Below are 16,343 nucleotides of genomic sequence, written 5' to 3'. Positions count from 1 at the left end.
AGTGTTTAAAATTCCTTACAACAGGAGCTCTATAAATGAAAATATTTATATTAATCCTTAAAAACAAAACTGAAACATTGTATTTGTTAAAATGTAGCATTTTACTTAAGCTTCAATAAAGGCAAGATTACCCCTTAAGGATTAAGAATTTTATCAATATATATTATTTATTATCACCTCCATTTATAAGTATTTTTTATCCGAACTCTTGTCATCATTATGAGCATAAACCACTTCATAAAACCCACCTTGTCAAGACTTACTTGGACATTTAATATGGACATATGTCATAAGGCTTTATTCCATCCATCATCCTTAATATAAGGTGAAAACTTGCTCTTCTAGAATAAACAGGATGATCACCTAAAGCGTAATTCAAGCAACAAGCACAGATTGAGTGCCTCCTGGGTGCTAGCCCTGTGTCTTAGCAGCAAGGAGCACTGGATAATCAAAGTCTCTGACCTTCGGTGGTTTACAGAAACCTCTATTTATACTAATCTCCAAACTGCTTTTTCTGCTGGAATGTACTGAACACGTAGAATATTTATTACGTGGATCACAAATTGCTATCGGATAATGTTTGGCCTCGTGCTACAAAATGTTTAGCCTTACACCTTGGGGACAAATTGATAATTATGCAAAAACTGGCATCAGCTTTTTACCATATGAATAATTATAATAGTAAAAAATGTTAGTAATTAGTCATATTTTATATTTGATTGACTTGACCGATTTATGACTCACCTAATCTGTTAAAACAGCCAACCTGGCAGGGCATAGATGCATGACTAGAGAGACCACATATATTGGTCAATCCACTTCTTGTAAAGGCAGCCTCCGCACACGCGGAACTGACGGTCACATCAGGGATCAGCCACGGGTGTTGACATACACGTAGTGCTTGCCATCAGAAAACTCACAACATGAAAGGAAAAGACTTTTTTTTTCCATTCCCAGTTTAATCTATTCTAGCTACCAATTCACAGGTCAGAGAATCAGGCTGTATGTGTTTTCTATCTTATAAGGCATTGCTACTCAGGACGAAAAAGCTAGTTATGTCTAAATTCATATTAAAGTGTGTGGCACAATGCCCCTAGGTTTTGAGGGTTGTATACATTAACCTAGACTTGAAGGGGGAAGTCCTAGTGTGAAACATAATATCCCAGTAGCTGTTAGAACCCTGAGATTGGTCGTGGTAAGGACACTGAATTGCTTTGTATGTCAGAGGCCGGATCAGATTTATATTCAGCACAACATAAAATGATAGGATTCATTTACTCACTCTCTCAAGATTAATTCAAGTGGCTCTCTAATATGCTTATGTCTCTTTTACATTGTCATTATTCTTTCTTTAATGGGTAGCTCTGTTGCTACCACAGAGAAAACATTTCTAATGTTTGGGGATTTCTTAGGTAGGTGCGGAAAAGACACCTCAGAAATAGTGTTTTCCTAATCATTTTTATGTTTTTAGTGAATTTTCCACAAAGACCATGAAAATTTGTACACAGATTATTACAAAGAGTTTCAGACGATAAAGAAGCAGACGCTACACTACGTAGCATAGATTATGTTTGAATTATGGTTGTTTTATTAATATATTTTATAATACTAATATCTAGTGTTACTCTTTCAAACTTGTGACTTTGAACGTAGAAGATTTTCTCAGAGATTTGGATAGGTCCCTGACTAGATAACGGAATTGCAGAGATGTGAGGGACAGATGCTTTCATCTGAAACACTCTTTTGCACAAATTCTGAAACTCATTTGGAAGTGATAAAAATTAATTTGCGCACTCTAATTGGAAGCAGCCTACTGCATGAAAGAAAGGAGAGCAGAGCAGGCAATTTGTGTTAAAAGCTGATCGAATTTTTTGTCAGGTAGGTATCTTGGACTTGGCCGCTTATCCCCCAGAGCCCCTCTTTGCAATATATTACGACCCATATCTGACTGGTGTTCTTTAAAAGGATCAATGCTATTCCTGTTGAATCCCTGGAGCCCAAAATTTCATTGATCTTGGGACTTGACATTTCTCATTACGTGCCGTAGCTTCCAACAAGATAGTCACAAGAGGGGCAAGTCAACATTGTTGTCTCTTCAACAGACACTTAAAATACACTGGGACCTCAGCTCAAAATCCAATTTGCTTTCAAAGTGTGTGGTTTTAATGTTTATACCACATATAAGGGGCTTTGTAGAGAGTTTGTCGATACATACATGTGACAATTTTTTAAGTCATAGCAATAGGAAACTTTGGAAGAGAATTTACTGTTCATCTTTTCAAATCCCACCTACGAATATTCATTGAGTAATATACATAAGATGTTATTATGCCTTTTCGATTTCACTTTTTAAAAAACAAGTCTTTTAGCTCATATGTAAGCATTATGCAGAGTCTGAGACCAGAAGCCCATTGAAAAGGAAACTCCAGCTGTGCACACATCCCTTCCCTGCGCTCCCATTGTGTGAGCCTCAGCTCTGGACAGGGACCCTCCTGCCAGCCACAGCCTGTCACTAAACATCTGCCAAATCATATCCCTCTTTGTTCGCCTCCAGCCTTTTTTTAATATGGCTATCCTGGTGCCCAGCTCCAGGACCACCAAGGACTGATGGTGTTGTACCGGATGAAAGCATGCACAAAGAACAGTCCAGAGATATTTTCCACATATCTATATGTTTGCCTCATTTCTTAGAGCAATAGATCTTATCTAGGGTTTATTAAATGTATTAGAGGAAACAGTTATTTGTGAACAATCCCTAACTCCTAGGACTTTGAAAATTGATGTCCCCTTAGCTGAACATTGGGACACTTTGTAGGGTTCGTGACTAAGAAGGGGACTGACTGCCACTTGGTTTCTGCCTTTTCTTTCCCTTTCTGGAACTGAGGCTGTGAGGCTCCTTGGCTGGGATCAAAAACAATAATAGTAATTTTTTTAAAACACATACACACAAGAGTAGTACGATTTCTTGATCAGAGAACTTCAGATCTGCATCAGGTGGCAGCGGGGGTGTCTCTGGCCATTATGCAAAGTGCTCCTCCCTTGGATTATACTGTTGACGGTTTGGGGAAGGTACTGGCAGGACAGTAATGTACCTTGGCCTGGATCCAGGTTCAGGACTTAAAGGGAAGAGATTTGCCCTGCCACAGCACGGCTCAGAGGTGGTCTGCGTCATCCCTGCAGGAGAAGAACTTAGAGTGAATGAATAAATAGGCACATGTCTATCTTCTGTTTTCCAGTGAGTACTCTGTGAGTATGTAATAAAATGAAACCACATCATGAGATGTTTTCCAACCCAGGGGATGTTTTTATGTAGGTCACCCTTTGGCCTGTGGAAAATGTGGGCTCAGGCATTTTTGGTACTTGAGCCAGACCTCTGCAAGAGGCTGCGAGGACATGGTCTCTGTAAGGAGCGGTGTCCTCACAGACACAGTTCTGAGCTGCCCTAACAATTGTCTAACAATTTTTTTTAATAAACCTTGAAATCAGGTAGTGATTAAAATACCTATTCTGGGGTTTCAAGTCATCCTATTTTATGTAGGCATAAACATGAATGAAAATACCTTTTGCAATGACCTAATGAAGGTTGTAGATAAAATCAGATCATATATCACCAAGACATTCGTCTTCTGACTCCAGCAGAACTGTTCTGAGGATCGTAGATTATAGAAACTCTGCTGTTTTTGTTTAGCTCTTAATTCAGAAGGGCCAAAACTTCCCCTTGCATATTAGTCGCCCCACAAATAAGGCTTAAAATAATAAGAACCATGAGTATCTTTACTTTGATCCTGTCTCTAAAAGCAGAGACCATCTCACTGAAAAAATTCTCCTCGTCAGTTCCATGGGAATAACAGCATCTAATATCTTTCTACTGTTTTCATCATCTATTATGGAAAATATTCAAATGACTTTTGCTTTAAAATGAGATGGAATCTGTTTATAATAAGCCTTTTGTATTCAGAGTTTCCAAATGCTTGCCTACAAGCAGTCTCAAAATCGGCATGTTTTTTCTTCATGATCCACAGTAATTCCGTCACACGGAGAGCTTTTCTGTTTGAGGAAATGCTGGGGCACAAGGTTGATGGCGCTGTGGTCCTGGGAGTGGGGGCTCACCTGCGCCTCCCTGTGCACGGGCCCTTTAACCCCCAGCTACATCCATCAACTGTGATGTGACAGTGACAGAATATTTCCAAGATTTTGAGTGATTGTTGGGGTGTGTGACATCGGTCCCTGGCAGGAAATATGCCTTTCCTCCCCCCGCCCCCCATGCAGGTTTCTCAATTCAAAACCCCCTGCATAATATTTTATTCACTTTTTTCTGGTTTAAATAGGGAAATAATGCTTTCCTAGGCCCTAAACCATATCCCCTGATAGTTAAGTTCCACACTTTATTCAAATGACCGGTGGAGACTGTCACGAAGAAAAAAAATTTTTTTACTTTCTAAATCAGATGCAAGTCTTTGAAAACCTCATTTCCTAATAGAAAATATATTATATGCATAAGGAATAGTTTTATACATGTTTTTCAATTCCCAGCAAGAGAACTAGATTGCTTTTTACTTTTTTTCTGTAGCATATAAGGGGAAAAGTTTAGAAAATTCTTTATGTAAATTTTATTAAGCATATAATTTCAGGATTTTTCATTTGGCCAGTCTCTCCAAGATAAAATAATCACTTAGAAAAATTAAGGGTAGAGTCACCTTGGGAGCTAAGTCAGTTGAGCTTCCGGTTCTTGATTTCAGCTCAGGTCATGATCCCAGGTCATGAGATAGAACTCCATTAAGTGTGGAGTTTGCTTAGGATTCTCTTTCTCACTCTCTCTCTCTGCCCCTCCCCCACTCACACATATGCATGTGCACTCTGTCCAAATAAACATTTTTAAAAAAAGAAGAATTGGGGCGCCTGGGTGGCTCAGTCAGCTAAGCATCCAACTTCGGCTCAGGTCATGATCTCATGGTTTGTGGGTTCAAGCCCTGCATCAGGCTCTGTGCTGACAGCTAGCTCAGAGCCTGGAGCCTGTTTTGGATTCTGTGTCTCCCTCTCTCTCTGACCTTTCCCTGCTCGTGCTGTCTCTCTCTGTCTCTCAAAAATAAATTTAAAAAAACAGAAAAAAATTTTTTTGAAAAATTAAGGGCGATTTTACACAGAAAGTGTTAATTCTCATTTTACCAGGGAACTCAGGGCCTCTTTGGAGCATAATTTTATAAATATGTTTCAGACAAATCTGGGACTGCTGGCAAATATAAATGGATACTTTGCCAGTATTGAAACACATCAGAGCAACATACATAAACTTAGCATAAGATGACACACCCACTGAGGCTACCATCCCCCTCCTCCCTTACTCCATCCAAGACATGCCTCAAAAGCAAAATGGAAAGTGATGGATTTGAGAAAGCTCACATAAAACAGAGCAATTCCTGGAGAGACAGAAGATGGGTAGGTCTGAAAAAAGAGCATTTTGTGTCTGGCAGAGTAAGGTATCTTAGTTATGCTCTTTCCTCCCAGAATTTTCCAGGACCTATTTTTGCCTTCCCTCCGGCCACAGTGGGGCATAGACTTGGAGAGCCAATGGAGCTGCTCAGTGCTGTGGGCCACATCAGAGGCAAACAAGGGGCTTTCAGGAGGCAGGCATAATTACTGGGCCTGAACATCCACCTCCCCCATCCTGCCCTCTCCACAGTGAGGGCCAAGTATGGCAGCCCAGGAGACTGCTCTCAGAGCAGTGTCAACCCCAAACCACAGACAGCTCTCTAAGAGACAAGAACTGGGCAGAAGGGGGAAGGGGGCATGCCATCCAGAATAGGATCCACAGAGAAAATCAGGCCAGCATGCAAGGAACTCAAGCGCCATTTTAAAAAGGTCACAGGAGCACCTGGGTGGCTTAGTCGATTGAGTGTCCGACTTCGGCTCAGGTCATGATCTCACTATTGTGGGTTCAAGCCCCGGGTCAGGCTCTGCTGACAGCTCAGAGCCTGGAGCCTGCCTTGGATTCTGTATCCCCTTCTCTTTCTGCCCTGCCCCGTTCCCACCCCCGGGCTCATGCAATGTGTCTCTGTCTGCCTCTTAAGAATGAATAAATGTTTAAAAAAAGCACCAAGGTTACTAGATGTTCTATATTTCTTAATACAAGTGTATTTATTTTATTCTTTTAATTTCATGTATGTGCTATAAATATTTAATATGTAACTAATTTTTTAATTATTTATATCTAAAAACAAAAGAAGATCAGGTCTTTGTGGAAGCTACCAACTTGAAAATAATTTGTGAGCTTGGAGAAAAAACTAGTCTACAGAAGTGTTTATCAAACTAGATATTACATTGATCCCTTTTAAAGAGAACAAAATTTTTATTAATACCAAAAACCAAAAACAAAATGAAGTGAAAACAACCTCTGACTTTGAGGAATGTGTACTGGTACCCCACAAATGAGTATGAGAAACATTAACTTAATTAATTAGTCTATCTTAAATTTTAAAGCATATGCCAATTTTAAATCACCACAGCATAGATTTTTGACAGCAAAAAAGAGATCTCATCTTTGTAATTGATTTAAAAATATTTTTAGTGTATTGGGGTGCCTGAGTGGCTCAGTCGGTTAAGCATTCAACTCTACATTTTGGCTCAGGTCACAATTTCACATTTTGTGGGTTCGAGCCTCATCTTGGGCCCCCACACTGACAGCACAGAACCTGCTTGGGATTCTCTCGCTCTCTCTCAAAATAAAGAAATAAACTTTGAATAAATATAAACACTCTCTCTGTATACACACACACACACACACACACACACACACACACACATATGTGTCTATATGAGATCATCAAATTATAAATCTGAAATTTAAAATTTTTCCGAGAACTTTTCACTCCCAAAAAAATACCCACAGACCCCAGGGTACACAGACTGTAGTTTGAGAAATACAGAAAGTTCTGGACGAGTTGCAGTTACAAGGCCAAGTTCCAACATGCCTTTTGAAGGGGAAAAAGTAATGGTCAATAATACTGATAACTTAAGATGAACTGTAAATAAAAAATATAAAAATAATAATAATATAATAAACTCTTGGCCAAGATGATACTGTAGAATAAACGAAACGACACACCCAGATAAACCAATGTCATGCACTAGGAGTCAGCTAGAACTGTTTAAAAATTAAAACAGAAAGAAATGGGCAACGTAACACATTAGTGAGTGTGACGTTAATGAAAAACGGAAATACTGGGATGTTACAAGAATTCGATAAATATTTGTTGAATCTGATTGAGTGATTCAGGTCCAAATTGTATTGTTACTATGTGTTTCACATCCTGCTTTCTGATCACCCCAACTTCAGTGAAATTTTACTTCAGTGAATCTTTTAGATCTTCACATATGCCCAAGACGGCCAGCACTGGCTTTCTTGTCCCATCCACCAGAGAACCACTCAGAACCCGACCCAGGTTGGCACCATAGCCCCTTGACCTTCCACACTGCCTCTCTGACTTCCTGTTGTTTGCTTTTCCTTCACATGTCTGCACCCAAGACTGTAGAGACCCCTCATTTCTGTCCCAAACTGGGTTCTCCAAACTGTTTGCCCCTGTCAGACGGTGTTGGGCATAATACCCTCTCATTGCTGACCCTTCTCACACGGTCTTTGTGCAGGTTGCTCACCAGACAGTCTGACATTCTTTTCCCAAGGAGATCTCTTGATTCCTTTTATACTCTGTGCACATAATCTGTTCTTGCCCACACTTGGCATTGCCGGGTGCCTCCAGCGCAAAGCCTAGGGAAGGCCGTGGTTGTTTGAGGAGTTCTCAAGAGCTGCAGGTTATGCCTTATACCTCCTCTTTACACTCCCAACTCCTCGTCTCCTTAAAAGAATGCCGGTCACTTCAAAGCCATTCCTTTAATGTCTGTGAAAGCACTTAGCAGTGAAAATGCTTATGGCACGTAACACAGCTGGACTTTTTAGCTAGGCTTGACTTTATTAAAGTCAAATGGAAACTTAAGATGACCACCTCTTTTTTTGCTTCACTACTTCCCTCTCACCTCAAATTCACACCACTTTAGCCTGTTTTGTTGGAACATTTTAGGGAACGTTTTTAAATGGGTAAAGGCATGCGTTTCAAAATTAGACAACTCTGGGTTCAGTTCCAACACTTACTGGCTGTATGAACCTGTGCAGATTGAAGAACTTTGCAAAGCCTTGCATTTCTAGCCATAAAATAGGTTTAATAAGTGTACCTCCCTCCTATGAATATTGCCATGATTAAATAAGATAATGCATGTAAATACCTTGGCAGACTTGGTGTCTGTTTCCCAACATTAGGAATAAAAGAACAGCTGTCACCACTGTCGTAACGAGGTAAGCTCATCACATTTGTTAACTTCTTCGGTCATCTGAACAACCCACCTAGTCGGTGTACAGTAGTAGTACGCGGTACAGAGGAGGAAAACACAGAGAGGTTAAGCAACTAGCTCCTGGTTACACAGCTGTTAAATGCTCTTAATAGATGCTAATGATTATTATTTTAAATGTTCGATACAGTGGTGTGGCTCTTCATTTCTGCCGTTGGTCTGTAGTAACTCACTGCTCCTGTTTCCTCCCAGGTGACTATCCCGCCCCAAGAGCTGTCCTCACAGGCCATGACCATGAAGTTGTCTGTGTTTCTGTCTGTGCAGAACTTGGACTTGTTATCAGTGGTGCTAAAGGTCAGAAGGCATTTCTTTCATTTTAAATCTTTAAAAACTATACTATTTTCTCAAGTTAACCATGATCTATAATTTATTTCCTTTAGGAAATAGACATTGCCCTATATAGACAATGTAATCCTAAGTTCTTTGCAACTGTTTAATCATTAATATTTACTAGTACTAATAATAAAATACATATAAAATTGTATGTAGTATTTTGTGGTCACCAGCATTCTAGCCAGAACACTGGTAAATTCACCTGCAGCCCATCCCTATGACACAGCCATTAAAAATAACCTGTAAAAGATGGGGGAAGATATTCATGATGCTGTGGGGGCCTGGGCAGAAGTCAGGTTGTTCATCAGACATGGCCTTGGGCCCACCTCCCTCCAGAAGCCCCTTCCTAATAAGGCCCAGGACTTAAGGTGTAGAGATTGATGGGAAAGGAAACATGATTACTTGGGGGTTTTGACTTTTGGTGAAAGAAGCATTGTTTCAAGAAAAGTCAGAAAACTTGGATTCTAATTCTGGATCAGACACCAGTTCACTGCAGGAGGCTCCGGGGCAGGAAGGAGCCTAATGCTTTGGAGAAACTTCACGAAAACCTGACGGGCTAAATGGATGTTGTCTCAGTGGAGTTAGGGAGAGAGAAGGCTGGCAGGCAGAGGACCAGTGGCACAAGAACATGTGACATTTCTTTTATTTTGAGTCAAGTAGGAAGCCGCTGGAGGCTTTTAAACAAGGATGATCATATTTGGTTTTCAGGATCTTGTCCTGGCTGCTTTATGGAGAATAGTTGTACTGTCTGAAGGTAGCAACAGTGTTTTTCACTTTCATATCTAAGAGTAAATAATCCTATGGACACAAAGGATATTTTCAATGAATGTCTTTTTAATTTAAAAAAACGTAATGGTAAGAGTAATATTATCCTATGCTGTAAAGTGAAAATGGGGCAAAAAAAGGAAAAGGAAAATACAGACACATAGTAAGTAGGTATAGAAAAAAAACATTAATTTCAGTAGGTGATGGGTGACATTAGAGGTGATTGCTTTTTTATTTCTAATTTTCTGTCTTTTCTATCATGCACATCCATCACCGTAGTAAAAAATTAGGTTTAGCTTTACAGTGCCACTTGTTTTCTAAAATATGCACCTACTGGAGTCAGTTGAAAAATACAATTCATTAACTGTTTTTGTGAGGTTGTGTGTGTGTGTGTGTGTGTGTGTGTGTGTGTGTGTGTTTAAATTAGGAGACCCGTAATAGCAAACTATATTAACCAGTTATTTTTAGGAACTTGCCTAGTGAAATTTTTATCTTATCAGCACAATTTCTACCAGGAGAAAGAAAAAACAAACAGTTGGAGCAAAAGAAGTCAGTCCCCATACTTTTATTCTGTCACTTCACTATTCATACTTAAAGACAGAAAGTGTTTTTACAGCCTGAATCACTTTAATTATCTTAAATTTGCCTTTTACATTTTATGTATGACTGTAGAAAAGGTGAAACTCATTATTTGTCAGGACTGTATTTATGTGGCGCAATGTTAAAGTCTTGATGAAACTAAAGAAAATTAGCAGTTGTGTGGATAATTATAAACTTTGAAGACACATTTCTAAAAACACATTAAGAGAAAACTTTGGGACATACAATATTTTAATCTCACATTATCTATGAACTGTATCTGATATAGAAAAAGACCAAGTATTTCCCTTGACAAAAAGTTGAGAAAATCTGTGTTAACAGCTCCCTGTATTTGCTGTGTTTAAATATAACACCAATGCTTCGCTCCACTAGCATACCTCTTTTCTTTTCTGCCTCTTTCCCCAAGTCTGACTGTATGTATCCAGGAAAGGTCTGTGTGTTTGTGAGACTCATAGGTGACTTGTCATTATGAATGACTCTGGCCGTTGATACCCTCCTTCTGCAGAGGGCCCTTGCCTTGTCCACACCATCACTGGAGATTTGTTGCGAGCCCTGGAAGGACCAGAAAACTGCTTGTTCCCGCGCTTGATTTCCGTCTCTAGTGAAGGCCACTGTATCATATACTATGAACGAGGGCGATTCAGCAATTTCAGCATTAATGGGAAACTTTTGGCTCAGATGGAGATCAATGATTCAACACGGGTAGGTCTGCGTGTTCAGTGCTAAACAGGGACTGAAACCATGAGATTGAACATCTACTATCGCACATTAAGTGATTCATAGTAGAGTTTTTTTGGTATCCAGATAAATAGATGTGTGGTGTTTTTAAAAGCAGGTAAATTCATGTAGATGAATGATGCTTCGAACAAACCCAGAGTTCATTTAGTCCCAAATAGTTAGCCCGGTGAATTTGATCTTAGAGATGATAGCTTTTGTTTGATGAGGGGTCAGACCCTTAAGGAAATTTTTCTTCAGCTCCTTTATAAGTAGTGCTACGCCCCCTGACATTAAAAGTGAGTTCATTGTCAAAGAATCTTACCTTTAGAACCCTAGACCAAAAGCACATGTACCAGATTGCTCTTCACTCAGAAGTGAATTGTAATTGTTGATTTATCCTTATTAAAAGCTGTTTTCAAATATGCTTCTGCCATTTGTTCTGAAAGTCTTGACATTATTAATATTCGAGACTTAACAAAACATCGTGTTACTTAATGCTCAAGTTCTTCCTGGATGAGATCGATAATATTCTCTTTGGGACTTCTGTTATTTTGTAACCTTAATTGGTTTTAATAAGATCCTTTGTTTATGTAAGAACGCTGATGAATTCCACATTGGAAATTCTGCGGACTGCTTTAGAAAACTTGGACAAATGGCTAAAAGTAGAAAGTAATTATGACAGAACTGCATTGAGTGCTTTTCAGTAATGACTGTTGACCATCTGGGAAAATCTGATAGAAATGGTTGCTTTTCTGCCTTTTCTGAAGGCCATTCTCCTGAGTAGCGATGGCCAGAACCTGGTGACTGGAGGGGACAATGGTGTGGTGGAGGTCTGGCAGGCCTGTGACTTCAAGCAGCTGTACATTTACCCCGGATGTGACGCTGGCATTCGAGCAATGGACTTATCCCATGACCAGAGGTGAGCCGCATTAAGGAGAAATGTAATCACTTGAGAGCTGTCGTTGAAAGCTCTTTACCGTCTACCAAGGGCAAAATGTGCTGTAAGACTCCAGCATCAAGATGGAAGAAGGACTAGCACAGAAAAGGGTACATTGAGGAGGGTAGTAAATGCTCTAAGGATTCTGGTAAGAAGAAGAAAACAGGAAGAGAATAAGAGGCGGGGGGAAGAAAGGAAGAAATGGGTCAGAGGTGGAACAGGCACATCCAGACACTGCTCAGAACAGAACTATTCCCACTAACATCTCTGTTCTAGGATCCGCACTGAGTCTCAGGCCCCCTGGCTTCCCCTCTGGGAAGCAGAGACACGTGTGTTTCAGCAGAGGTGTTTCAACTTGAGGCATACTTGTAGCTAGCAGTTTCCAGCAGAATGCTCAGTGTAGACCAGTGCTGGCCTCTGTTTTAAAAGACACAAAGCAGAACTCTTGATTTCGGCTCATGGATTCACACCGAGCGCAGAGTCTGCTCGGGACTGTCTCTCCCTCCCTCTCTGCCCTCCCCCACTCATGAACTTAGGTGCTCTCTCTCGCTCTCTCTCTCTCTCAAAATAGATAAACATTTAAAAAATAATAATGGGGGCACCTGGGTGGCTCAGTCAGTTAAGCGTCTGACTTTGGCTCAGGTCATGATCTTGTGGCTTGTGAGTTCGAGCCCCACATCAGGCTCTGTGCTGACAGCTCAGAGCCTGGACCCTGCTTCGGATTCTGTGTTTCCCTCTCTCTGCCCCTCCCCTCTTCATGCTCTGTCTCTCTCTCAAAGATAACAAACATTAAAAAAAAATTAAAATAAATTAAAAATAATAAAAAATAAATTAAAATAAAATAAAAGACACAAAACACTCAGCTGTTATTAAAATAGTCCTTACCTCCACTTTCTTATTCGCTTATTTCTCATTTATGTTATTATATTTTATGTATTTCCGTAAAACACTACAATCTTTTTGAAAATAATTGGTATGGGAATTAATTTGATTTTCCATGGTTTCTCAGTTGGCAACAGGATTTTACTGTTTCCTAAAATTCACCTTAGTGTTTATTATAAAGTGAAAAGAATATTTGGAATATTCTAGATTTTAAAAATTTAAACTCTATAATCTTAATGTGATATGTAATTTCTCCCCCTTTTTTGCTGTATATTTAGCAGAAATAAGAAAAGATTACTAGCCAACTTTTTTAAATATATGTATATTCTTTATAAAAATATTGGTTTCAAAATGTTATAGATATTAAGGCTTATAAAACAAGTTTAAGAAAGCATCACACCAATCTAGTAAAATGGTACTGAAGTCATTAGGAAAGGCAATGTAATTTAATTTAGTTTGAGAAGGCGATATTTGAGCTGCAGCCAGCCATTTTTAAAGCAAATTTAAGCAGGTGATTATTAGAATATTCCAAAATGCTGCCGTCCATAGTCATGAATAAATGGAATGCTCTCTTGTGTAATTATGTGTATATACATGAGTGTTTCTAAAGCATTTGAAGTAAGGTATTTGAAACTGTGTTAAGTAGTTTATATGTTCTTTCTCCCTGACATCCGTACTCATTCATGCATTCATGTCACAAACATTTGCTTCACCATCATAGACTAAGCACTACCCAGTGCTAGGATTCCTGACCCCTAGAAGCCTAAATAATCATAATAATTGTATCTGAGGGAAGCAGGGACAACAAAACAGAAGGAGGAAGGGATCGACTTTGCCATGAGGGGTGACAGGGGCAAAAAAGGCTTTATTCACTGGGCATTGAGAGAGAGGGCAGGTGGCAGCACCGGCAAAGTCACAGTAGTGCCAGGGGTCTCCAAAGAGGAGTGAAGAAAGATACTGATCAAGTTTCTTTCTATTTTAGTTTTGTCCCCAATTTCTATTATTTTTGCATTTTATAATGTCCCTGACATGTTAGAACAGCAACACATCCCATCCACGTAAGCCGTAAACACACATTGGGGGCGCACACCCGACGGCATTTGTCTGACGAGCTGTCTGATCTAAAGCTAAGCAGCGCTTGGTCTGGTAGTTCAGGTATGAGCAGGATTGATTCGGCTTCTCTCAGGAGAACCAAGAATAAATTATAACCCTCTCTCAATGAACGCAAAACTAAGACTTTGTGAACTTAGAGACCACGATACCATCTAGTGTAAAGCAGCAGCGCATCAGTGATTTCGTATCGCTCTTAACTAACGTCTCTGCTTTTCCAGGACTCTGATCACTGGCATGGCTTCTGGTAGCATTGTAGCTTTTAATATAGATTTTAACCGGTGGCATTATGAGCATCAGAACAGATACTGAAGACAAGTGAAGAACCAAAAGCCAAGGTAAAGCTGAGAGCACAAGTGCTGCATGGAAAGGCAATATCTCTGGTGGATAAAAACTCGTCTACATCGACCTCCGTTTGTACATCCCATCACACCCAGCAATAGCTGTACATTGTAGTCAGCAGCCATTTTACTTTGTGTGTTTTTTCACGACTGAACACCAGCTGCTACCAAGCAAGCTTATATCATGTAAATTATATGAATTAGGAGATGTTTTGGTAATTATTTCATATATTGTTGTTTATTGAGAAAAGGTAGTAGGACGTGTCACAAGAGACTTTTGACAATTCTGAGGAACCTTGTGCCCAGTTGTTACAAAGTTTAAGCTTTGAACCTAACCTGCATCCCATTTCCAGCCTCTTTTCAAGCTGAGAAAAAAAAAAAAAACACGTTTGATACTTTGTACATCAGATGCATCTTATTTAAAGGGATACTTTTGTAAAAGTAAAACCTTGTATAAAGAACAAAACGTTTCTTAATTTTATTGTGGAGTTACAACTTGCATGTTCTTTAATCCTGATGTCTCGATGGAACAAGTGCATTCAGACTATGACACAGAAAGATCTGTCCAAGGACACAGCTTGTATGAAAGGGTTGAATTTGGGCTCAATCAGTAATTTTTGACATTTTCACCAAAATATGGTTTGCACTTTTTAATCGAAATTCATCCCTTCTAAGTGAAATTTGCTCATAAAGCATTTGGATACTAAGCCATTATTTGCCATTTTTGCTACTTTATACAAAGAAAATTCAGCCCCGCCCTTCATAATTTGAAGACACAGCAGAAAGGGGGCTTAGGGATGAGGTCTTGGTTTTTCTTGTATAAATAGGAGTCACGCCCATTAGTTCCATAGTAATGACTTCCCAACTCCTGGACATCTCTTCTGGACTCATCCTGCTGGCTTAGCGTGTGTACATTAGGGGAGGAGAATCTGATGCTAATTATTTTTGGATTTGTTTTTTCTCTTTGGTTCTTGAATAGCTTAGTTTCTTTAATAACAAGCCAGACTTTATTATAACAATAACTGAGGTTATTCTTTTAGGTTCTTGTGAAATTCTCACCTAAAGCCACATTCTTAGCCTAAGGCACTTCATCTTTTATGATATAAAATGATGGGTATCAAATGATTTTCCATACATTGTACTGATCAAGTTATACACCCAGGGGTATATACACTTTATTCATGTTTCTTCTTTGTATATTTGGTGACTGTATCGTCATAGATGTACATATTGTGTCGGTAGGGCTATGAGGCATGTTACAGGAATGTGATTTTCTCAGAATTTACACTCACTTGCAGTCATTTATTTAAAAAGATAAAACAAGATAATGGGTTCTTTGTATTGGCACTTTGCACCAGAAACATATCATTATTTATTGATGTGATTACTTATTTGTCATCCACCTTGTATTAGTAAGTTTTAGCACTGAATTCCTTCTTCATTGTTGTTTGTATTTATGAGATTCTGAAATTCTGGGGAATCAACGTAATGATTAAGTTATTCATCACCAGGCTGTAAGCAATATCCTGAGTTTGTAGCTTAGAATTGGGAGGATACTGAACATCTGGAAGACAAGTTCATTTCATCTTGAGATCATGGTGAAATATTTTGGATATATAAATTCCTTAAGCTATTGTAACCATGTTTTATTGCAAAGATGTAAAATATGCCAGATGTGTGTGAGTTGGAAATCAAAAAAAAGAAAAATAAAATATGCAAAGAATTCACTGATTGTTTCACATTTCATCGGACACCTCACTAACATGCATTCATTGTGTTGTCATACAAGTTTAAGAAATCAACGTCACCTCATATAAAGGCTGGTTGCATCTAAAAACATGAAATAGTGTCCTAATGAGGTTCCGTAATTTGCTGATACATGAGCTGCTCTGCTTGACCATCTGGCAGGGATTTGTGGCAACAGTGACCAGAGGGAAACAGCCCTGTTGTTTTCTTCCACATAATCCACCTTGGATGTTATTTTTTTATTTTATTTAAAAGGAAGTAAATGCAGGTGATGGTGAAGAATATAACTGCTCATTACATGAATGTTATAAAATAAGGCTGTTTTTGTTCAAACAGAATTTATCATGGATCAGGCACGACACAGGCAGGGCTTGAACAACCAGGAGGAGGGGTGCAATCGCCAGGAGGGCGGGCGGCAGGGGTGATGCTCAGGGGCCCCCGGTCACTCCATGCTGGTTCGGCACAGGCAACAGGCCCAGGGGGTGACAGAACTGCAAGTGAGCCTCCACCTACAT

General features: G+C 39.4%; 1 protein-coding gene across 1 annotated transcript in view; it reads left to right on the top strand.

Moving 5' to 3' along the window:
• The window catches only part of NBEA (neurobeachin), a 655,079-nt gene extending 639,270 nt beyond the window's left edge, over nt 1–15,809 (top strand). Inside the window, exons 60-63 of the mRNA XM_029938475.1 lie at nt 8,590–8,691; nt 10,601–10,797; nt 11,580–11,731; nt 13,963–15,809. Of these exons, the coding sequence (XP_029794335.1) occupies nt 8,590–8,691; nt 10,601–10,797; nt 11,580–11,731; nt 13,963–14,053 (542 nt within the window). The 3' untranslated portion in view covers nt 14,054–15,809. The remainder of the gene's footprint in view (nt 1–8,589; nt 8,692–10,600; nt 10,798–11,579; nt 11,732–13,962) is intronic.
• Nucleotides 15,810–16,343: the final 534 nt, after the last annotated feature.

This window comes from Suricata suricatta, chromosome 4, assembly GCF_006229205.1.
Source record: "Suricata suricatta isolate VVHF042 chromosome 4, meerkat_22Aug2017_6uvM2_HiC, whole genome shotgun sequence".
NCBI classification, from domain to species: Eukaryota; Metazoa; Chordata; class Mammalia; order Carnivora; family Herpestidae; genus Suricata; species Suricata suricatta.
Note: the sequence above shows the minus strand (reverse complement) of the source record. Positions and strands in the feature narration are given on the sequence as shown.